Source organism: Bufo gargarizans, chromosome 2, assembly GCF_014858855.1.
Source record: "Bufo gargarizans isolate SCDJY-AF-19 chromosome 2, ASM1485885v1, whole genome shotgun sequence".
Lineage (NCBI taxonomy): Eukaryota > Metazoa > Chordata > Amphibia > Anura > Bufonidae > Bufo > Bufo gargarizans.
In genome coordinates, this window is record NC_058081.1 from 150,449,482 (window position 1) to 150,475,332 (window position 25,851).

A 25,851-nucleotide genomic window follows, 5' to 3' on the forward strand; every position below is an offset into this window, starting at 1 on the left:
TTGTTGGAGGAGCTTGTTAACGTGTACATCTTCTGTATTCATGTGAGCAAATTAGTTTCTCTTACCTATGCATTCTGTGTGTATTTTGGGAGCAGTTTATAGCTTCTGCAATCACACCTACTGGGCAGAGCGAAGGCATTAGAGGGAACCTGACACCATGGAAGTGCAGTCCTATCTCCAAACAGTAGATTTCCATGTGTGTGTGTATATATTTATATATTAGAGAGAAGGAGCAACTGAGCAGCTAGATATATAGCTATAGGGGTAGTTCTACTTACTGATGGATAACTTTCTGTATGCTTAGTTATGCAGGGGTAGCTTTTGGTCACTGATTAGGACTCCTAGTCAGAATGTGTAGAGGTTTCACGGAACCTTTTCCCACAAAACTATATACAATCTGCTCAGCTTCTCCTGCTCTATAACCTGCTGCCTGCAGACTGTACCCAGCATTAGACTAGCCCACCAGAGTACCATAGGATCCTCTGGTGGGCCCAGGCTCTGATACTATGCAGGGCCTCAAAGCTCCAGGAGAAAAAAAAACATTTGGAGCTGCCGTTGAAGCCAATAACTTTCCACTGGGGTTTATGTTTTTTTTAATTAATCAAAACCTATTAGACGTCAATGATGTTATTAATAATTTTCTCTGGTGGGCCCAAGGAACCCTAGTCTGACCCTGATTGCACCTCATTTTTATGGTGAAGGGTTCACATTAAGGCTACATGCCCACAACCGTGCTGTTTTTTGCGGTCCGCAAAAAACAGAAGCAGCCCGTGTGCCTTCTGCAATTTACGGAACGCCCGGCCCATTGTAGACATGCCTATTCTTGTCCGTTTTGGACATGCTATGTTTTTTTTTTGCGGGGCCACGGAACGGTGCAACGGATGTGGACAGCACACTGAGTGCTGTCCGCATCTTTTGAGGCCCCATTGAAGTGAATGGGTCCGCATCTGAGCCACAAAAACGACGGCTCAGATGCGGACCAAAACACGTGTGCATGAGGCCGAAGGCTATTGCTATACTTTCAACGGCTCTACTTCTATAATTTGTGTATGGAATAACTTGATTTGAATGACAGCGACTTGATGACGGTGCTTATTTCCCCCTATAATATAAAAACTTTTCTTACATGTTATTTTCAGGAGACTTCGCTATGATTACTGTATGAAAAAAGTAAAGCCTCAAAAACCTGTGTAACCATAGCTTAGGGTTTAGATCTATAAAAGCTACAATTATCTGTTAGTGTTGTCATTACAGCTTCTTTTCCTCTTCCGAGTGTAACCACTTTGTCTCTTGATATTAGGGACTTGCATTATTTGCTATTTAGTAATATCATGTTAGCATTGGCAGCCTTTACATGTCACTTCTGATTTACAGAGCAGGGCAGACAGGAGAATAAGATTACCTGCAGAGTCCCTGCCGGAGCCATTAGGAGAATACAAATGCCATTAACGGGAGCCTGGATTGTAGGCATAGCATTCTCACAGAGGTCTGGGCATTATAAAGGGAGCCTCCGATAGCTTTAAAGAAGACCTGACAGCCCACTGGTATTACAATTCAGTGGGTTAGATTTACTAATGGCTAGCCTAAGACTATCTAGTCTAGGCTCTTACCACTTATTGTACCAAAATCCTGCTCCAGGTTTTTTCCCGCATCTAAAGTCACACCCTTCCACTGATAATAAATTCTAATAAATGATACTAAAGTAATAAATCTGGTGCATGGTTTGTGCATGAGAATATTGGCCAGAATTTGTTAAAATTAGAAAATCTCTCCTATCGTGATTCAATTATTTTTTGGATTTTATTTTGTGGATTTTGTTTAATATCCTCAAACCTTGTCCTAGTCAAGGTCGTGATGAGGTGATAATACAGACAGTGATTATCTTCTTGGAGAGACCTGCAAAAAAAACTGGTTACCATAGCAAGCACAGGGAATTATCTTTAGACTGCAGCTCTCCATCTAATGCCCTGTACACCATCCAAATTGGAGAAAACATTTTCTGTCTACTACCTTTTAGTGCTGTGTTTTAGGTATTAAAGGGGTTGCCCTTTTCGAAAACATTGGCCCCTGTCCACAGGATAGGGGATAAGTGTCAGATCGTCGCGAGTACAACCATTGGGACACCTGCTGATCACGCCACTCCTCCCCGTTTGAATGAAGCAGTGCCACCCCATTCAGCTCTATGGGGCTTCTGGAGATAACCAAGCACTAGAAGTCAGTATCTCCAGCAGTCCCATAGAGTTGAATGGATAGGCAACCTCTTTTACAACTTTCAAAAAGAAACACAGGCCACTGTTCTCGTGGACGGCAAAGGCCTCCAGTGGTTGGACCACCGATGATCAGACTGTTATTCCCTATCCTGTGGATGGGGGTAAGTTGTCGTAATAATCCCTTTAACGCCTAAAACACAGCACTTAAAAAGGGAAAACCCCTTTAAGCTGATTGATGGTACATGTTCTTGTAATCCATAAGGCACTCCAACCTCTGACTACTTAACATGATTGTATTATAATTTAATTATAGTATTATAGGGGTATAAAGAAAAAGGTATGGGATCCAGCTCCATAAAACAGGTGTTTCTTTATTTCATGCAGTTAAAAAAATCCAACACTTAATACACAGTAACTAGTCTACGCGTTTCGGACTATAAAATACCAGTCCTTACTCATGACCCCACGTAGACTATTTACTGTGCATTAAAGAGGTTATCCCACTTCGCCTTTTCATACTCCCCTGCTGCCAATGCGCCGTTAACTTCCTGGATTCTGGTTGGGTGCGGGCTTCATCTTGATTGGAGTCTTCTCCCGGCCAGGCCGCACGCTGGACTGAACGTGCACGCCGCCACGCATGCGCCATGGTGACTTATTCCTGGCCAGTCTAGTAGGCTCTGTACTAGTCTGGCCAGGAAGAAGTCACCATCGTGCATGCGCGGCGGCGTGCACGTTCAGGACAGCGAGCGGCCTGGCCGGGAGAAAAGGAGTCTAATGCGCAAGTGCGGCCACCGGGATTCCGGAGAAGAGCGGTGGCCGTAACCAGGAGAGACCGAATGACAACAATGAGGTAAGTGGGGATGAATTTTATCTTAAACAGTGGGAATTTGTTAATCAAATATATTTACAAAAATGATCACTGTCAAATAATTAACAGATTTAACAGTGATCATTATGATGGGACTGACTATGTGGAGCCAAACTGATCCATCCTGACTTACAACGTAAGTCAATGGGGACGGATCCGTTTTCACTGACACAATATGGTGCAATTAAAAAATGATCCGTCCCCCATTGACTTTCAATGTAAGTCAGGACGGATCCGTTTTGACTTAGACTTTTATTTGAAAGAATAATGCAAAGGGATACAAGCGTTTGCATTATCGGTGCGGATCAGTCTGTGCAGATACAAGACAGATCCGCACCGAATGCAGGTGTGAATGTACCCTTAGAAATAAGTTCTATAAGAAGCAGCTGTTGAATGATGACGGACCTTGGTCTTACCACCTTTGTCCCTCCTTGACCTCGGTCATCTTCACAGGGAGCCTACATGCACTTGGAAGATGATTGCATAATGAAGGCTCCCAGCAGTATCCACATCACCTCGGCTCCGAACATGGTAGATAATCAGCAACTTAATTGTGTTTTCATAGAACTTGCAGCTTTTCTTGGGTGTCTACGGTGGTGTGATCCTAGTGTGCTATGTAATAATCTCAGCCAGTAGTCTCCTACTGAAGGGGGGACTGACGATATGCAATCTCAGTTTGTATTAGCACCTCTCCAGAAACAATATTATGTACGCTGCCTGGTGAGAACAAATGAACGTGAAGTTATGAACATTTTTTAAATTTATATCTAAATAATTATTTCGGTTGGGTCTCATACTGGTTGCTATAGAAGGAGTAATGACCTGAAAGATGGCAGGGCCAGCAATAGTGGCTGACCGGTACTTGGCAGGTAATATGATCGCTTTGTTATATTAGCAATAGGATAATGTTTGCAATCACATTTAGTGATCTTTATATAATTCATCAGAGGGGGCCATTTGTTCTCATAAAAGTAATTTATACAATTTTTAATCTAATAAAGGGCAGCAATAATCTCAATCAGCAGGGAATGTTATCTGTGGGAGTTTGCCATTATTATTTAGCAGTAATTGTATTGTCACATTGCAGTGTTGTAGTGAGAATTATCTATTAGCTGTCATATACTCATTCTGTATAAAGTCTTTATTGCAGAGATATTGGTGAAAGCGCTGGTGCATTGCTGTCAGGATGTGGCAGATTTCATGGTGTCAAACATTTTGGATAAAAATCCTGCACAATGCAGATCTGTGTGTATGAAGAGTATAGGGACTATGGAGGCAGAAGGAGTACTTGTTTACGCACATTGGCAAAAAAAGAAAAAAACAAAGCTATGCCACCAGATTCAAGGTAGCTATCCTAGAAGTCAATGTTTGAACTTTTAAACAGGCCTTGAAGCATAACTTGGCTGATAGTTAAGCCGGTACCCTCAACAGTGCAGAGCAGAGAAAACTGGTGTAACTGGGTGAGAGAGCTGAGGCTAGATTCACACCTGCGGCTGCCTCTCCAGCAGGCTGTTCTGGCATAAAGCAGCCTGCCAGAGTTCTCCAGATCTGGGCAGCACGGTGGCTCAGTGGTTAGCACTGGTGCCCTGCAGATGCGAATCCAATCAAGGGCAACATCTGCATGGAGTTTGTATGTTCTCCCCGTGTTTGTGTGGGTTTCCTCCCACACTCCAAAGACATACTGATAGGGACCTTAGATTGTGAGCCCCATTGGGGACAGTGTGATGTCTGTAAATTGCTGCTGAATATAGTAGCACTATATAAGTGCTTAACATAAATAAATAATACTGCTGCCTACCCTCTGGACCCCATTGACTATAACTGGGTTTGGCTGCACGCAGCGTTTTTCATCTGGCAGATTCCCGGAACAACCTGACACAGGTGTGAAACAAGCCTGAGCCTCTGATGCCACCAAATGTAAAATAACTATCCTATAACTCAATGCTTGATCTTTTTAACAGCCTTGAGACATAATTTAGAATTCTAAGTCAGTATCTCATCTGCAGACAACTGTTTCAGGGATATTGCCTCTCATAAGTGCAGAGCAGAAAGAACTGGCTCACGCCTACTAGGCGCTTTCCATCAGGGTAAATAGAAGCCCCTGGATTATGGCAAAGGACTCTTATGCAGTTTAGCCATTTCTATGTGCTCTGGATTTGATGGATCTCCCCCTTTGTTTTACTACATGGTACCTATGTATGGAGTCATGTATAGCGGTATAGTAGGACCCAGAAAACGTTTATTTGCACTGTATTATGGCTCAGTTGTTTGTAGGCTATGTACACCTTTCAGTTTGCATTGTACTCATTTTGAGCTAAAAATCAATTGATTCTTATTAAAAATTTTGAACCACTGTCTTTGTGCAGCCTTGAGTTTATCTAGTAGCAGGATCTAAATCAGGCAGAGGGCTCCTTATCTCTGACCTTATAAACACTCATTAAAGCTCAATTCTTATCTTACTGATAAGAATGTGGCTTAAATAAATTAATGTTTTAGTAATTTAGGGATAAGGTTTATTAGATGACCAAGTGAAAGTAAAAAGTACATTCACACAGTTAGAAAAACAGGTAACCATTTGTGACTGAACAGCTCAATATTTTTTTTAATAAAGACCAATTGAAAAAAAATGTTTTGCCTAAAATGAGTAAATTGCAATCATAAGAAAATTGCCTCCAAAGATGTACATAGCCTTCAAAGGGATTTTCAGAGATGCAGCAACCAGCTCTTACTAACTGACCCCCAGTGTTGCATTAACTCATGGATACTGATTGTATTCAAGATGTCAATGAGATGTTTTTTATACTCTAGGGAATTGTTAGAACTTCTGAGAAATAGATTGAAGTAACACCTGCTTCTTTACGTTGGAAGATTTCTTCTGTAAACCCATTGACTGAAACATTAAATCCTTGTTTTTTGTATACTAAGCCCAGATGATTACAGAGGTTTATCCCATAAATTGCCGTTTATTTTGCATGCAAAGGTTTGCCTTTTCAGCATGAAGATTGTCTCCTTGGCTGAGCAAATACATCTTACCTCCCGATATTATCTTCATTGTGCGCCTTTGTTTTGACTGAAATCGCAAGACAAGTTGTAATCACAAGATGAACTCTGAGAAGCTTTTCTTAACTTCCTATGCCCCTGCTTTCATCTTAAGTTGCATTGACTGTAAATGTAATCTTCTATCCGCTTGTATATGACAAACCATAGTCATTGCTGTGGGAATACTGCCCAACAACCGCAGTCTTTTCAATGATGGTACATATGTTGGTTTACTTCTTGCCTTGACTATGGCCGGCTGCTAATGGGGAAAGTGTTGTCCCTTGCGACATCATAGAGCAGCAGGTAGCCAGCGCTGCAGCAGAATGGTCACCTCTGCTTACAGGTCTGTTTTAGTAAGTGATTGAGGGGTGTTCTGTTGGATGGTGTCCCTGCACTGTCTGACACTGTCCAATCAGTGCTGCCAGTGTTAGGCTGTGCAGGGACATGCACCCAGTTGCAGATTCATCAGTAAACGTCTAGTTGTAATAAATGTGGAACTCCACAAAACAGTTACATGAACAGATGCTCCAGAATCACTATTGCATGGGAAATGCAGTGTTTACAAAGACATCTCTTAACAGAGAACCTGTCACTTGTCCAAACACATCTGTTTTAGTAATTACCATACTTGTATTCCCATTGTAAAAACAATTCTGAAGCCTCTATTCTTATGATTCTATGATGTGCCATTCCTTATTCCTTCAGGAAGTCATGAATGAATTACTAGCAGTTTGCCGTGAAGGTCCAGATGGAGGTTACCAGTTATGGATGTGTCTGCATAGCCTCACACTAGCAGCACTGATTGTATAGTGTCAGACTGTGCAGCGACACCCCCCTGACCAGTAACCCCCCATCTGGACCTTCATTGCAAACTGCGGGTAATTCATTCATAAACTTTTAGCAGGAATGATAAAGGAATGGCACCTTATAGAGTCCGATAACAGAAGCTCTAGAATTGTTATTGCAAGGGGGATGTAATTAGTTGCTAAAGCTGAAATGTCAGAAGAGATTACAGTTCCTCTTTAACCCCTTCCCGATCACCCAATGTAATTTTACATTGGGAGTCGGGTATTTATATATGGCGCCTGGTCGCCAGCGCAGCGGGTGCCTGCTGTTTTAAACTTATTGCTAATGTATGCAATGATAACGTAACACGCACACATTTACCGCTCAGATGCTTTGGTCAAATGTGACCACGCCATCTGGGAGTTTAAAAACCTGGGAGTGGGCTCGCCCAGTCATGAAACTGCTCCCCCCAGCAGGGATCGGGTGATCCTGATGGTGTGTACGTCAGCCTCGGTCCTCCTGAATGATCCAAGGCTGCCGCAGAGAGGTTCCTATGGAGAGCCATAGGAACTTAGTAGAATTCTCCTATACTTAAATGCCATTACATTGGTCTACGAGAGAAGCAATCTAATGATTGCTTGTTCAAGTTCCCTAGGGGAACTATTAAAAAGTGTAACAAAAAAAATAGTTTTTAAAAATTCAAATCCACCACCCCATCCCCAAACACGTGCACACAAAACCTGTCCTAATCACACAGTAGGACGAGTTACTTTACAACACTGAGCTAAAGAGCTGCCTCCTCCTCCTCTCTGCTCTGCTTGTCAGGGATTATGATTCTGAATACAGATGATAAGATCTTCAGCGGAATCTCTGTAGGAATATAATTCATGAGCAGATATGGCTGATAAGCAGCAGCACTTATATGAGCTTGTGCATCCTCTCTGTACTTTGTCTCCTCATAAACTTCATTCCTACAGAAATTCAGCTAAATATCATATTAAACTGTATTCAGGATCATAACCCCTGACAAGTAGGAGAGAAGTAAGAGGCAGCTCTTTATCTCGGTGTTCTGAAGTAACTTGTCCTCCTGTGTAATTAGGACAGGTTTTGTGTGTACTAACAGGACGGTGGCCATTTTGTTTCTCCTATTCATTGCTCCCTAGACAAAAAGAGCCATTATAACTAATGAAAATAATTTGGGAATATATTTATAAAAAAATAATATTTACGTATTTTCATTTTCTTAATTCCTGGAGAACCCCCTTAATTACAGTTGGTAGAGAAGACGCTGTGAGGCCTCAATCATAGTGTACTGGTTCACAGACTCCGTGGATACCAGTGTGCTCCCATATATTTGAATTGCGTTGCTTTTCATCCATTAACCCACTCTTACCTCTTTGATATTTGCAGAGGACAGGCTTTGATAAGCAGCTCGCTATGGAAAGATCAGTATGGTTTGTCATTTCAGCAACCTTATTCTGCAGTCTTCCATTTGTCTCATGAAGAAATTGCATCATTTACAGCTATCATCTTCACAACAAACATACACTGTGCTCCTACGTAACTCAGTGTGTGTGGGGGGGGTTTACCAGTCAGACAATGCGATATTAAAAGCTGCTGAAGGGTGAGGTAGCGTGCCGTCCATCAACATCTTTCAGATTGCAGCAAGAACAACGTCTTCCTTCTTTGTAGTTTGGAAAATAGCTAGAGTATTAGAAACAGAGACAGGATGACTATATAGCTCTTTTGACAGACACTTCTCTCTTCATGATCAGCTGTAATGCTGCCTAAACACTAATATTGTATTAAAGGGGTTGTCCCATAAAAAATATTTTACATTTTTCCAGGGCTGTGGAGTCGGTAGATAAATGCTCCGACTCCGACTCCTCAGTTTTTTGTACCTCCGACTCCGACTCCCCGACTCCGACTCCTCTGTATTTAATATGCGAATGTATTTTATACATTCCTTGAAGGAAAGAAAGAAGTTCTTCTAAGCTCTTCTAGCACAGAGAGGTAGTTGGGCAGAAGCTGCTGCCTTCTCCTTTGTGTGCTGATCTTCTGCTGAAGATAGCGCAGTGGGAGGATCCAGGAAGGGACATTTATTTTAAAACATGATTTCCCTAGTAGAATCCCATAGTCATGTTTAAAGTTTAAGATAACATTCTGAGTTTACACGTTTTATAGCCTTAGCTGAATGACAGCAGTTTTTCCAATGGTTTACAGCTTCAGTCTTGAACTATTGACCCTCCATTCCCTTCACTTATACAAGTGTCTCTAGTCCTGCAAAACACATATTTACTTAATCCCTTATCAGTGAGAGGCTAGGTAAACCATGGGCATTGTGTTCCCTGTAACATCAGAACACAACACAATGGAAAGTATATGTATTGCCACTCCTAATTGTGCATTGCGTGCCATATAGTGAAGCATATGAAAAGCATGCTTCTTCACATCACTGAACGCGTTTGTTTTGCGGTTACGTGAGGCACTGCATGCATTGGCCTTTATTCTTACAGTAGAGAAGTAATTAATTATAACTGTTTATGAATTCGGACATTTAAACTTGCTTTTTTTTTTTATTCCAATTTAAATTTAGTAGGAGTCTGAGTCCAGGTACCCAAAATTGACTCCGACTCCGACTCCTCGACTCCGACTCCGACTCCACAGCCCTGCATTTTTCAAACCAGCACCTAGATCTGAATACTTTTGTAATTGCATGCAATTAAAAATGTAGTATACCACTGAGTTTTTTATTAAAATATCAGCATAGCACCACCTGCAGTCATAGGCGTGAGCAGCCTATTGCATTAGGGTGTGCACCCTAAAGCGCACACACACACACACACACTGCATGTGTGTGTGTATTTGTGTGTGTGTGTGTGTGTGTGTGTATATGTGTGTGTATATATATATATATATATATATATATAGCGCCTTTGTGCCTCATTAGCCCCCATTATCAGCCCTTATGCCTCATTAGCCCAGTTATGCCTCTCATTAGCCCCCATTATGCCCCCAGCAGCCTCATTTTTTATAAAATAAAAAAACACTTACCTCTCTGACCCTGGACGACGACTCTCATCGCCACCCTTGATTTCCTTACTCCTGATGTCTGTTCTCGGCTGTGCGCTCTGAACTGGCGTTTACAACGTAACGTCACAAAGCGCTTCACACTGTGTGCAGCCCTGCACAGCCGACAGCGGAGGACTAGGAAGCGGTAAGTACAGAGCGTTCACCGCTTCCTGGTCCTCCGCTACTGATGAGCTCTTCCAAAATGTAAGCGCTTCATTAGTATTTGCCAGCCAGCGGGGCTCAAGAGGCAGCTGCCGGAGGTGACAGAACCACAATTTTGAGGCTGGATTAGGGTGTGCCCAGGCACATCCGACACACCCCGTGCGCACGCTTATGCCTGCAGTTTATTTTCTCACAGGGGTGGACACATACTCGGTTCATCCTTCAACTGTTATTAGCTGCATCTTCTATTAGAAGCTGTAACACTTACAGGGAGAAAACTGCAGAATAAATGATACACCCCCTGAGCTGTGATAGGGAGAAAGCTGCAGCAGAAAGGACACATCCTCTTAACTGTAATAGAGAGAGAGCTGTGGCAGAAAGGACACATCCCCTGAGATGTAATAGGGAGAGAGCTGCAGTAGAACGGTTGCCTGAACTGCCAGCCGGAAATAAATCTTGAAGAGCAAATGCATCAATGAATGAGTACAGCTCAGGATCCATGTGAAGTACAAAGTTGGTTCTAGCTTTGATATTCATTTTTCATATTAGTCATGGTATAACCCCTCTGTTTTGTCTGGGCTCTGCTTGGTCTTTGCAAAAAGGGCTTAACAGTTAAGCCTTAGCGGAGCTCAGACAGCAGGGGGAGGGCTGTTTAACCCCTCATATCTCGGGATCGTTAGCAGCTAGAGATATGGACATTGTCTTGTTTGACAATCTAAGTCTTAAAACAAGACCAGAATTAGAGCACCATCTCTTGTACGTCGAGAGATATTGCTGTTAGAAATTGGGTCAGGAATGATAGCAGCTTAAAGTGAAATCAGATTTCAGCTGCTTTCACTTCTGACTCGGCCCTTATCTGTAGCTGCTACCCAGCCCAAGATATGAAGAGCGACCCACAGAATAAAGCCAAAGTTATTTATATCACACTGTGAACAACTTAAAAATAAACCCTACAAAATAATGTTAAAATTGCTGTTTTATCGTTCCCCCTATAATAAAATAATGGAAGTTATTTAATATACTATATGCACCCCAAATTGGTTCCTAAAAAAACTACAACTCGTCTCTCATACAGCTAAATTGAATTAAATAAATTAAAAAAAGTAATGACATAGAGGAGGAAAAATGTTAATTTTTTTTTTAGGCTCAAATTGGTTATGTCGCTAAGGGCTTGCAAATGCACTTCAGTCACCTGAGTTGTGTGCCAACTATATTTACTTCAGACAGAAATTCTAAATTTACCATAAAAAAGTGACATTTTCGTGATGGTTTTTCCAATTTTATTGTGACTTTTAAGGGGTTAATTAAGTTTGGGGATATTGTGAAGCGCCCCCCTATAAGAAGGGGAAGTAGATATACATATTATGTCATCTTACACCTGCTGTAACCCACTGCAGTCATACAATGGAGATTTTTGCCAGACACAATATAGAAGATGATCCATAGATATGTATGTTTAGGAATGTATATATATCGGTTCTAATATTCCTGTAATTTCAGGATTTGACATTACTAATATTGGTGATTGCACCGTAAACTTTTTATAATAATTCTAAAAACTGAGCGCTATCCAAGCTGCAGAAGGATTCCTTTTAGCTTGCATGTAAACAGCACCAGGTGGTGCAGAGGTAGCAGTCACAGACCTTGTTTGAGTTGGCTAGAGACCCCATAGTCATATAACAGTACAACTGTCCTATTAAGGAGGTTGTCCAGTGGGGCAACATTTTTTGTAAGCTGCTCAGTAGTCTTAAAAAAAAATAAAAAAATAATAATCCATACTTTCACCGATCCCCCACCACAGCTGTTCTATAGCTACCCTTTTTGGTCCAGTTTTGATAAGCAGGGCATGCCATGAGAGGTCAACTCAGCCAGTAACTGACTGAGGCGGGTCACTGCTGCGGCCAGTGATTGGCTCATCTTATGGCCCTGTGCACAATGCATAATTCTAATCTTGGAGAACCCCTATTAAAAAAAAAAAAAAATCTCCATCCAAAACCGTTAACAGATTTATTTAACCAATCATTAGTAACAGGAGTCGTCCCGGAAGATTGGAAATTGGCAAATGTCGTGCCCATTCACAAGAAAGGTAGTAGGGAGGAATCGAGCAACTATAGACCAGTGAGTCTGACATCAATAGTAGGCAAATTAATGGAAACCCTATTAAAGGATAGGATTGTGGAACATCTAAAATCCCATGGATTGCAAGATGAAAAACAACATGGGTTTACTTCAGGGAGATCATGTCAAACAAATCTTATAGATTTTTTGGACTGGGTGACTAAAATAATAGACGGTGGAGGTGCAGTAGACATCGCATATCTAGATTTTAGTAAGGCTTTTGACACTGTCCCACATAGAAGACTTATCAATAAACTGCAGTCATTGAGCATGGACTCCCATATTGTTGAGTGGATTAGGCAGTGGCTGAGTGACAGACAACAGAGGGTTGCAGTCAATGGAGAACATTCAAAACAAGGTCATGTTACCAGTGGGGTTCCACAGGGATCTGTACTGGGACCAATTTTGTTTAATATCTTCATAAGTGATATTGCAAAAGGCCTCGATGGTAAGGTTTGTCTTTTTGCTGATGACACAAAGATATGTAACAGGGTTGATGTTCCTGGAGGGAAACGCCAAATGGAAAAGGATTTTGGAAAACTAGAAGAATGGTCAGAACTCTGGCAACTGAAATGTAATGTGGATAAGTGCAAGATAATGCACCTGGGGCGTAAAAACCCAAGGGCAGAATATAGAATATTTGATACAGTCCTGACCTCAGTATCTGAGGAAAGGGATTTAGGAGTAATTATTTCAGAAGACTTAAAGGTGGGAAGACAATGTACTAGAGCAGCACGAAATGCCAGCAGAATGCTTGGATGTATAGGGAGAGGTATAAGCAGTAGAAAGAGGGAGGTGCTCATGCCGCTGTAAAGAACACTGGTGAGACCTCACTTGGAGTATTGTGCGCAGTACTGGAGACCATATCTCCAGAAGGATATAGATACTCTAGAGAGAGTTCAGAGAAGAGCTACTAAACTAGTACATGGATTGCAGGATAAAACTTACCAGGAAAGGTTAAAAGACCTTAATATGTATAGCTTGGAAGAAAGAAGAGACAGAGGGGATATGAAACTTTTAAATACATAAAGGGAATCAACTCGGTAAAGGAGGAGAGCATATTTAAAAGAAGAAAAACTACCACAAGAGGACACAGTTTTAAATTAGAGGGGCAAAGGTTTAAAAGTAATATAAGGAAGTATTACTTTACTGAGAGAGTAGTGGATGCATGGAATAGCCTTCCTGCAGAAGTGGTAGCTGCAAATACAGTGAAGGAGTTTAAGCATGCATGGGATAGGCATAAGGCTATCCTTCATATAAGATAGGGCCAGGGACTATTCATAGGATTCAGATATATTGGGCAGACTAGATGGGCCAAATGGTTCTTATCTGCCGACACATTCTATGTTACACTACATTTGGGTGTGCTGCGCCGACGCAGAAACTGATAGGGGGCGGTGCCAGTGCTGTATATCTGTCTAATCCGTGCCTAAAGAAAGAAAATAGTCGTCTTCAAGGTTTAAAGAGGACCTTTCATTGGTTTGTAATAAGTGAGATAAATATCTGTACCTGCGGGGTACCCTGTGCTGATGCTGCCATCCTGCTTGTTTTTTTAAAAAATAGCGCTCCTGTGCCCTGTTATGGCCCCCGCAAACTTTGCACTCAGTATGCCAATACTGAGCATCGGCGCAATGGGGAGGAGACACAGTCTTTCTCTGTGGGCGTCTCCTTCTCCCTGGCTGTAGCGCTGTCCAATCGCAGCACAGAGCGTCACAGTAGGAAAAGTTCTATCTTTTAGAGGAATGGAAATGCGGAAATGGAATGTATATTACGTTTTTTTCGCGGAACCATTGAAATGAATAGTTCTGCATATGGACCGCAAGTGGAAACCGCAAAAACGGAACGGAAACGGAAATAAAATACGTTTGTGTACAAGAGGCCTAAGGGGGTACGGCAAGCTGGATTTTAAATGTGAAGGCCACTTGCCTTCAAGCTGCTCATTTAAATAGAGCGGGAATGGATAAAGGTTTCTTTCCTGTGAATTTGGCCTTGGGAAAAATTTGATAAGGTTTTTTTTTGTTTTGTTTTGTTTTCTGTGGTACGATCTGTTTGGATTTGGTTAATAAATCTGGAAGGCTGAACAGATCTCCCTTCTGCTATTTGGAGCACAAGCTCAATCCACCGTCACTTTGTCGATTACTGTGAGCTTGCCTTAGGAAGGAGCTGAGATATTACAGATGACATCGATGTGACCGCTGTTTGATATCTTAGGTTGACCTTTGTATAAATTCGCTCCGTGTCCAGTTCCTCGTATTTTTTATGTTTTTCTCCCTGTTGACCTCACCTTTTGCAAGGCTGTTTATTCCAGAGTGACAGAAACGCTTACAGATTTACAAACCAATATCTCTGCACAGCTTGTTCACAAGATGAAAGAATAGACTGTAATTGGGGTTTCAAAATATTGATTTTGGCATTGTGAGAGAACAGTACAATGCTGAAGGAGGACACAATCAATGCTTATTGTCACGGAGTTCAAGTATTATTCCGCTTTTTGGAAATAATATCCTAGAACCTGACATCATGAACCTCTCCGGTCTTCAGGCTATTTGGTCTTTCTTCATTTTTTAACTGCATTAATATTATAGTCATATATTCTTTTTTTACAAATCTTCCGGTGTAACAGACCTCTATGACCAGGGAATTTTTCCCCCAAATCTGACAAAGTTGGCAGAAGGCTATGGCAAAATAGTTAAAAATAAAAGTTTTACAAGTACCTAATAGAAATGGATGATAAAAACTGTGGACACATTTTCTTCTCTTTTTGAAGGCTAGGATTAAAGGAGAGATCTTTTCAGCTCAATGTAATTGTATTTACCATGAATTAGTAATTCTGTCTGATATTTATTTATTTTACGCACTTTTATAGCGCTTCTATATTCTGCAGCTCTATGCAGACATTGGCATCACCCTGTCCCCATTAGAGCTCACAATCTAAGTTCCCTTTCGGTATGACTGGAGTGTGGGAGGAACCCGGAATACCCGGAGGAAGCCCACACAAACACAGGGAGAACATACAAACTCCATGCAGATGTTGTCCTTGGTCAGATTCTAACCTAGGACCCCAGCGCTGCAAGTAACCAGTGCTAACCATTGTGTTGTGTCTTCTGTTATTGTTACTAGAAATTTATGAATAAATTGACAACTGCATGTTACCAGTTTGATGGTGTGTACCAACACAGTGTGATACTGTCCAATCAGTGCTGATGGTGCCAGTTCTACACTGTAAGAAAAGACCCCTTTGACAAGGAGAATGGTCACACCCAGTGTCATCTAGGAAGAATAGTGACAGCACACATAGATGCTCCAGAAATGTTTATGGGGAATATAAGTATTTACTAAAACCGATATCTCGGGAGAGGTGACAGGTCCTCCTGAAGTGCAAAATACAGATGCAGCCGAGCTAAACTTGATGGTTAACGTGTTAACTAAACATGGCAAAAAACATACTTTTTCAATGGCTTTTGTCACAAGATAACCGAGATAACACTGTGACATGTGTTATCAGTCAATTTTAGCTATGCTACATCTGTAAATGTTGTTTGTCATGTTGAAATCTGGATATACGGTAGTTCTAGTCTTTAACCCCTTGAGTACTGTGCCTATCATCGTATTTGCGTTTTTTCCTCCCCACGTTCCAATAGCCATAACTTTTGAAATTTTCCTTCATAGAGCCATTTTTTTTTTTTTTTTGCAAGATAAGTATTATTTTTTTTAAATTGTGAATTATAGCGGCTCACTCTGTTTGTCACCACGGTAATGGTGCTCTGCTGCAAGTGATTCACCTAATCTCTTAGTCAAGATCAATAAATATAAAATAATCAGCAGGCACTCACCATCTGGGTTTCATACATATATAACACATTTATTATTTGGATTAAAATAAGAATAATTAAAAATAATTAAAATGAATAAAATGTTGTAGATAAAAAATGGATAACAATATATCTTATTTAACACACAGTATAGAAAGTATATAACCATATAGCAATGGACAACAGATATTATAATGAGTCAATTTGTAAAAGATCAAATATATATTCAAGTAAAAAATCAAGTATAAAATCAGATTAGCAGAAAAGTATCCTTAGAATATTTTGTATATAACTTTCGGGTATTATACGAATGTAGTTCCGAAAATTTGCCAAGTGTACTTGTCTCTTTATTCTTATGGGTAATCCAACACAATCCAGTACTGAGTTAATTGTAGAATATTGGTGTTATAATCGCCCAAATTTTCGTATATTGCCTTGATTTATACCATAAAGTAGTTGGTATTTGCAATGGAACACTGAGGCTATATAGGTCAATGGGTGATTTTCGAATAAATTGTTCAGTATAAATAGTCACTTGTAGAATTCGATTGTGCTTGCTGTAGAGGCGTCCCTCTCACAGTTAAAGGGCTTCTGTCAGCCCACTAAACCTTCTTTTTTTTTTTTTTTTTGGTTAATAATAATCCCTACACTGCGAGCTCCCTATACATAAGCTAAATATTCATTTTTGTTCAGTAGATTTTGTTAAAAAGCAATTTTTATAATATGTAAATTACCTTGCTACCAGCAAGTAGGGCGGCTGGCGCACTGAGAGGCGGCCGCTCTGTTGGCCGCTCCATCCTCAATGCGCCTGCGCCGATGAAGTCACATCTACACCCGGCGCAGGCGCATTGAGGATGGAGCGGCCGAGAGAGCGGCCGCCTCTCAGTGCCCCTGCGCCGATTAAAGACAGGTACGGCGCAGGCGCGATATTTTGAATTCAAACAGGGCCAGCAGAGAACGATCCCGTTCCCTGGCCCTGTCACTCACACAGCGGAGGGGGCGTCATTATGAGAGGAGGATGCGGCTGCTACCAGCAAGTAGCCGCTCTACTTGCTGGTAGCAAGGTAATTTACATATTATAAAAATTGCTTTTTAACAAAATCTACTGAACAAAAATGAATATTTAGCTTATGTATAGGGAGCTCGCAGTGTAGGGATTATTATTAACCAAAAAAAAAAAAAAAAAAGGTTTAGTGGGCTGACAGAAGCGGACTAAAGGAACCAAACTACAGACCGAAATATCCTGCAGGATTAAAGACTTGAAAAAGTAAGGATCATACAAGACCTACAACAATCTTGTCTTTTTCGTCCAATACTACGTCAGACACTGACAGCTGAAACTAATATACTACACAGACAAACGCTCTAGGTCTGGGTGAGTAGCTTAACTGTGAGAGGGACGCCTCTACAGCAAGCACAATCAAATTCTACAAGTGACTATTTATACTGAACAATTTATTCGAAAATCACCCATTGACCTATATAGCCTCAGTGTTCCATTGCAAATACCAACTACTTTATGGTATAAATCAAGGGAATATACGAAAATTTGGGTGATTATAACACCAATATTCTACAATTAACTCAGTACTGGATTGTGTTGGATTACCCATAAGAATAAAGAGACAAGTACACTTGGCAAATTTTCGGAACTACATTCGTATAATACCCGAAAGTTATATACGAAATATTCTAAGGATACTTTTCTGCTAATCTGATTTTTTTATCCGATTTATTTTTTTTTTACTTGATTTTTTACTTGAATATATATTTGATCTTTTACAAATTGACTCTATTATAATATCTGTTGTCCATTGCTATATGGTTATATACTTTCTATACTGTGTGTTAAATAAGATATATTGTTATCCATTTTTTATCTACAACATTTTATTCATTTTAATTATTTTTAATTATTCTTATTTTAATCCAAATAATAAATGTGTTATATATGTATGAAACCCAGATCGTGAGTGCCTGCTGATTATTTTATAAGTATTATTTTTTATTGGCACAATTTAATTTACCATATCTTGTACAGGAAAATGGGGGGGAAAAAAATTATTTGTTGTGTTAAATTGGAAAAACAAAACACAATTCCAACAAGATATTTTGGGTTTTGATGTCACGGCGTTCACCTTGTGTTAAAAATGACATGATGTTCTTATTCTGCAGCTCAAAACAATTACAGTGATGATAAACTTGTATTTTATTTTTTTATTTTTTTACTACTTAAAAAAAAAGAAAAACTTTAGCAATTTTTTATTTTTTATTTTCTTTGCATCACCAATATTACCACTTTGCAAAGCGTTGGTGCGGACTCATCTGGAAAATGCAGTTCAGTTCTGGGTACCAGTCCATAGAAAGGACTGCTCTGCAGCTGGAAAAAGTACAGAGGAGCGCGACTAAACTGATAAGAGGAATGAAGGGGCTTAGTTATGAACAAAGATGAAAAGAATTGAATTTATTTAGTCTTGAGAAGAGACATCTAAGGGGGGACATGATTATCCTATTCAAATATATAAATGGGCCATACATACAAAATACAGTGAAAAACTGTTCCATGTAAAATGCCCTCAAAAGACAAGGAGGCACTGCCTCCAACTGGAGAGGAAAAAGTTCAGTCTCCAGAAGCGTCAAAACTTCTTTACTGTAAGAACTGTGAATCTGTGGAATAGACTTGGACGTGGTCACAGCAGGAACAGTGGACAGTTTTAAAAAGGTTTTAGATGAATTATTAAAAGTAAACAACATTGATGCTTATGAAAACGTGTAGAGTCTCACTTCCTTCTGGGATTCGCTTCCCCACTTATCCCTTGGTTGAACTTGATGGACTTATGTATTTTTTAAACTGTATCAACTATGTACCGTAACTATGTAAAAAAAAAAATATATATCAAAATTTTCTTTGCATGACCAATGTTTTTTGTTGGACGAACTGTAGTTTTTCAATAAAAAAAAATCACAGCCGGCACTCCTGAGCGTGGTACACTGTCAGCAACACTTCTCTTCCAAGGACCATGCAGTGAATAGGTGGTGTGTAAACTTTTTAATATTTTTATGTTTTACTATTTTTGTATATTTTTTTATTTTTTACTTTAACAATAACTTTTACACCCCTTAGGGGACTAGAACCTGGGATCTTTTGATCCCTTATCTCATTCATCCTAATAGACATCTTTAGGGTTAATGGCATTCTGACACGCTCTCTGCTGAGGTGTGCCCAGGCTGTGATGGTAACTGATCTGAGCCCCACGATCTCACTGTGGGGGCTCCAACCGGAAAGGCAGGGGGAGCTGCATCTCTCTGCCTAACCTCACAGATGCTGCGATTGCTGTTGAATGCGGCATCTGAGGGTTTAAATGACCGGTTTTGGTGTTACCGCAGCAGCCCGCTCCATACAAGCCCTCAGTCACTGTGATGTTTGGGTACCTCATGGTAGCTGAAAGGGGTTAAAAAAAATCTTGTCTCCAATATATCAACCCCATTCTATATTGAAGTGGGTTTAGCTTCATAATTCCCCACCGGTTAACTTTCAAGATATCGGACAGCTGAAATGTTTCCAAACTTATATTGGCTATCCTGGAAAAGCCATCAAGCTATGTCTTTATATACTCCTCAACATTGATATTACAAGTCTAAGAAGGAAAAGTTGTGACATTACGCAAATCACAGGATTGATGGGTTAATGATATGCAAATTATAAAAAATGGAAACAAAATATTGACAGCAGCTCCATTTATTCTGTATGGAGTATGACCACCACACACAGAAATACATGTACTTTCATGCCTTGGCATACTGTCAGTGAGGTTGTGGAACATCTGTAGCTGGATATCTGGCTCATAGCCCAATGTTGTACCAATGCCTTCTGATGGTTTGTGTGGACACTTTTTGCCGACCTAGGCTTGGGATGTGACCGATTATACTTGCAGTACAGAACAGATCACTATGTGCTATACTTCTAATCACATGATCTGTCTCTGCACAGGTTCTCCTCTGTGCACCTCTTGCTGTCATTCTAGTTCATTGTCGTTACCCCAACTACTGGGAAATGCAAGATTGAACAGTGCTGACATCTCGGACTAGGCGCATAGTGACATGCCAGAGTGATAAACCAAGGTCTTTCAGTTTTGCACCAATTGGCGATAACTGGCACATCGATGAACAGGAGGCATCATACAATCATCCCACACGACTTGATCAGATTTTTCAGGTTTCATGTGACTAAAATAATTTGAAAAATAACAGGGAAGAAAAATAGTCAGCGGCACTCACCAGTGTACTGTATAAAATCGATGCTTCACCAAAAACATGGTATGGGGCAGACTAGTAAGTACACCGTCCCAAAGAGCGGCGGCCGTTTCTCGCTACATGCGCTTCATCTGGCTGTGTGTTAGCGCGTCCATTTGCGCCGCCCCTTTAAAGATATTGGCATTGTGCGTTGCCATGACAACAGGCAACAACAATGTGCCTACCTGAAGGGTCAAGACATTTCATAACCACATAGAGACCAATGCAGAACATAATTATGATCCAAAACAAGGCGGCAATCTCGCATCCAATCAGAGGAATACACTTAAATAATTTCTATCATTTAGGCAAGTTCGCCTAATGCCTGGGTACGCAGAATCCACATCGCTTCTCTCTGCAGGAGGAGGCGGTGTCTGTCTCCTCCCTGTGGAGGGGCGGGCACGGTCTCCAAGCCTGCAAAGGAGATGCAATCTAAACTACCTGCATGAGCAGTGCTTACGTGATCTATGAACCTGGGGCAACCTTTTCCTGTCTTTACAGAGTTAAAATGTTCCCGCACTCGTTCAAACATACACCTAATTGTCTTCCCAACATACAATCTGCCGCAATTGCAAAGCAACAACTAAAATAATTTGCTTTCAATCTGGATTTTATGCCCCACCCACATACCATAGAATGGAGCTAGGTGCTTGAAAATGTAATTATTCGCAGATCTTGGTGATACCTGCTACTTCCTTGATTTGCAAAACTTTCTTGATGTTGCAATTTTGATGTTGAGGAGGATAGTTGTTTGTTTTTATGACTCTTCTCTGGAGTGACATATATAACCCCAAAACAGCCTTTTGCAGTAGTATACCTTCAATTGTTGACTATAAGTGCTAGAGATGAGTGAATTGGGCTTCAGATGTTGCATCTGAAGTCTCTTCGTTCGTAACTTCGGATTAATACAGAGATCCGTCTCCGTACAGTATTAGAATGTATGATCTCCATACAGTATTAATCCGAAGTTTATGAACGAAGCGACTTCGGATGTAACATCTGAAGCTCACTTCGCTCATCTCTAATAATTGCCCATTTCAGGCGGAGAGACTAACTTTAATCTCTTTTTAGTCAAGGTGACTTGTCAGCAACATATTATGCACACACCACCCCCACCCTGAAGCCACTGATTGATCGATTTCTCGCTATTACTAGGGTGAATGCAGTCAGCGCCAGGAGACAGGGAGAGCCTGCCTGCTGCAAGGATTAAGATATACGGGGCATTCTCAAAGACTACTCCCCATTAACACCTAAGCAGTGTACCTCTGAAATCAGCTTGTCTGCCATTACTCATAGAGGGTAGCACAACGAGGCTGGCAGCTGTAGTTTCTGAGTCCAGAAAAATGTCAGCTCTCCCCATGATGATGCCCACTACATTTGATCAAATCTCTAAATGTCTGCGTACCTCCATATTACTAGCAACTCTGTTTCACACTGGCGGTATGGCATTAGTTCTGGAGGGATTTCCAGGAGTTCTGCCAGATGTTACTGGAATGCTCGCTGGCCCCATTGACTATAATGGTTTCCAGTGGAGATCCGGCCGCTACCCGGTAGATTTTCAGATGGGAACAGGCTACTTTCTTTAGGTTTGCATTACTGGAAATTGATACTGTGATAGAAGCAGTGGGAGATTGCATTCTCGGTTTCTCCCTCTCCTGTGTCTCCTATTGCATCACTTCAGCATGAGCTAGTCCTGCTCTTGGAATATTGGCTCCCTTGGTGCACTTCGGGTATGGGCACAGATTCACCTGTTTGCATTTGTTCTCACTGTACTCTAGATTCATCCAAACGCTTTAACGCAATAATACAAAAATGTACTTGGCTTTACCTGAAATTGTTTCTTTTATTTGTGCGTGGTGTAGATAAATTAGAATGTAAAGGCGCTAGCTGCCACCGCTGCATTGACATCATTATGTAGATGTTAATGCGTTTTTTTTTTTGTACAGTTTTGACCCAAAATTAATCTATTTTTAAATAGCGTAAAACCAGTTAAAGGGGATATTTAATCAGAAAATGACTCATTGTTTAAAAGCGCTACGGGCTAATAATATACTAATGCTTGTTCCTGATAATTAGCCCTTGTAAACGTGTCGGCATTCAGTTGACAAACAAGCGCACTCTCATTTGCCTGCGGATCCATTCAAGTTTTTATGTTAAACATATTCCTGACCCATTTCACCAATGATCTCCTATCGTCACAAGCTGGCATTAGGAACCGTATGGCTATTTCAGTGTTTTGCGGTCCGTTTTTCACGGATCTGTTGTTCCTTTTTTTTTTGTTTCTGTTGTGTGTCCGTTTTTGTTACGTTTTTCTGTTTAGTTTTTCAGTATGGTATAATATACAGCATACAGTAATTACATAGAAAAAATTGGTCTGGGCATAACATTTTCAATAGATGGTTCCACAAAAACGGAACGGATACGGAAGACATACGGATGCATTTCCGTATGTGTTCCGTTTTTTTTGCGGACCCATTGACTTTAATGGAGTCACGGAATGTGATTTGCGGGCAATAATAGGACATGTTCTATCTTTCAACGGAACGGAAATACGGAAACGGAATGCTTACGGAGTACATTCCTTTTTTTTCTGTGGAACCATTGAAATGAATGGTTCAGCATACGGAACGCAAAGAACGGCCCGCAAAACGAAAAAATAAAAACCGGTAGTGTGAAAGAGGCCTAATTGGAATCTTCTTTATTAACCTTTTCAGCCTTGGGTATTTTTTTGTGTTTTCACTCCCTGCCTTTCCAGGGCCATAACTTTTATTTTTTTCTGTTCACATAGCTGTGTGAGGGCTTGTTGTTTGTGGGACAAGTTGCACTTTCTAATTTTACCGTTTAAGGCTACTTTCACACTAGCGTTAATATTTTCCGGTATTGAGATCCGTCATAGGGTCTCAATACCGGAAAAAATAAACGCTTCCGTTTTGTCCCCATTCATTGTCAATATTGACATCATTGACAAAAAGCGTGCTGCAGTTTGCTTTCCATCCTGGGATGCGGAGCAAGACGGATCTGTAATGACCCACGATGCAAGTCAATGGGGACGTTTTCTCTGACACTATCTGACACAGTAGAAAACGGATCAGTCCCCTATTGACTTTGTTTTGGGTATGTTAAAGATAATACAACTGCATCAGTTATGAACAGGTCCGGAAGGTTGTATTATCAGTAATGGAAGCGTTTTTGCTGGACCCTCCCAGATCCAGCAAAAACGCTAGTGTGAAAGTAGCCTAATATTGCATACATTAAAGAGGGAGCTGGGAAAAAAAATTCCAAATGGGGTAAAATTGGGAAGTACAATTCCGCAATAGTTTTATGTTTTTTTTTTTTTTTTTTATTCATTTCCCACCCCAATCGCAAACAGAAAATAAAATCTAAATGAATCTACCATCAGAAAGTAAAAACTGCTAAGAAATAAAGAATATGTTTCTGGTTTTAATTACAGTAGTTAAAACAAAATCTTGATGATACATTCCCTTCAAAGCTCCACAATAGTCTGAGCTTGTTCTCTGTTCTGATCTGCAGAATATGTTGGTTCTGTAGTATGTAGTAGTGCTGTTTGGATGATGCCTTTACATTTTCCAGCTTTATGACTTCATTACCCTCTGAAAAGTATCTTTTTTTTCCCCCAGAGAACAACCCATCTTCACCACGAGAGCACATGTCTTCCAAATAGATCCCAGCACCAAGAAAAACTGGGTCCCTGCAAGCAAACAAGCCGTAACCGTCTCCTACTTTTATGACAGCACAAGGAACAGCTACCGAATCATCAGTGTTGATGGGACCAAGGTGCGTACGCCTTCAGTATAGTAGGAGCCATGGTTGTTGGTAGTTTATTGGAAATCATTTGGTTGATCTGTTTTGCAGTGTTGATTCCTGATTAAACCTCTCACCGTATGCCCTCCGAGACATACCGGTCAGTGAGCGGGCCATATGTCCCAGAGCGGCATACATCGTGCGCACGGGAGCGCACAGCACCATAGATTACTATGCTGCTGTGCGCATCAGGCCGCCCGCGGGGACTATTGTCCCGCACTCATAATATCATATGAGTGCGGGACTATACTCCCGTGGGTGGCCCGATGCGCACAGCATCATTGTAATGTATGATGCTATGTACTCCCGTGCGCATGATGTATGCCGCTCCGAGACCTATGGCCCGCTCACGAACCATCTCGGAGGGCATACGGTCGTGTGCATGAGCCCTAAGGATGACTGTTTTTCTGCCTGGATGATAATGGCTTTCCTGTCACTGTCACGAAGAGTGGGTGGTGCAGGCTTCATTTTCTTTAAAGTTACTTGATGATTCAGTAGCTGCCCCTCATCAAGGCTATCCGAGGCTTTTGACCCCTTAGTATTTTTAGCTGAATGATGTAAATGTTGTAATTTACGAGCAATCAGGGAAATGCCGGTTTCTGCTATCTCTCTTTTGTAATTGTGTAGTAGACCTCTCGAGTGGTCTAAACGTGCACATGAGACTAAGGAGAGGAACCCTAGTGACTTTCACCAGTCATTTTAAAATATCCACAGAACCTAAAATACAAGAGCATTGGTTTGCCTTTGAGCAGTATTCTAGATCTGCGCATCAACATTAAGCAGTATAGTGTGGATTATACCTGTATTTAACCCCTTCCTAAGGGATTTTTCCATTTTTTCTCTCTCTGCCTTCCCAGAGCCAAAACGTATTTACTTTTTCATTCACATAGCCGTATAAAATTGCATACAACGTGGTAGAAAGCTGGAAAATATAAAAATGGTGTGGAACGGATAAAGAAAAGGAATTCCATAACAGTTTGGCCGCAAAACACCGAAGCCGCCTGTGTGCCTTCCTCAATTTGTGGAATGGAACAGGCGGCCCATTGTAGAAATGCCTATTCAAGAATCGGACATGTTATATTTTTTTTTACGGGGCTACGTAACGGAGCAACGGATGCGGACAGCACACGGCCCCGTTGAAGTGAATGGGTCCACACCCGATACGCAAAAACTGCGGCTCTGATGCGGACCTGAACAACGGTCGTGTGCATGAGGCCTTTTATGGATTTTATTTTTACAGCATTCCCTAAACAGCAAAACTGACCTGTTGCCTTCATTCTCTGGGTCAGTATGATTGCAATAAGGCCACATTTATATAGTTTTTCTTGAGTTTTGATAGTTAGAAAAATTGTAAATCTTTTCATATTGAGGGCCTAGCCACTCAGACCTTATTTGCATAAATAATAGACCTTGTTGTAAATATAATGTAGGTGAGGGTCCCAGAGTTGGGACGCACACCTATGGCACATTTATGTTCTATCCTGTGGATATACCATAGATGTCAAGATGGAAATAGTCCTTTAAATATGGATATAATCTACATTGTATTCATTATACTGATCCGAGGTTACAACCTGTATTATCGTCCTATAGAAATATGGTCCACATGCTGTCATAAGGCATCAATGAAGCAAGAATTAGTTATGTATATACAGTGCAGGTGCTCCAG

General features: G+C 40.9%; 1 protein-coding gene across 1 annotated transcript in view; it reads left to right on the forward strand.

Moving 5' to 3' along the window:
* Nucleotides 1–25,851, forward strand: part of HOMER2 (homer scaffold protein 2) — a 198,942-nt gene that overhangs the window by 58,307 nt on the left and 114,784 nt on the right. The window contains exon 2 of the mRNA XM_044283260.1: nt 23,999–24,155. Within this exon, the coding sequence (XP_044139195.1) occupies nt 23,999–24,155 (157 nt within the window). The remainder of the gene's footprint in view (nt 1–23,998; nt 24,156–25,851) is intronic.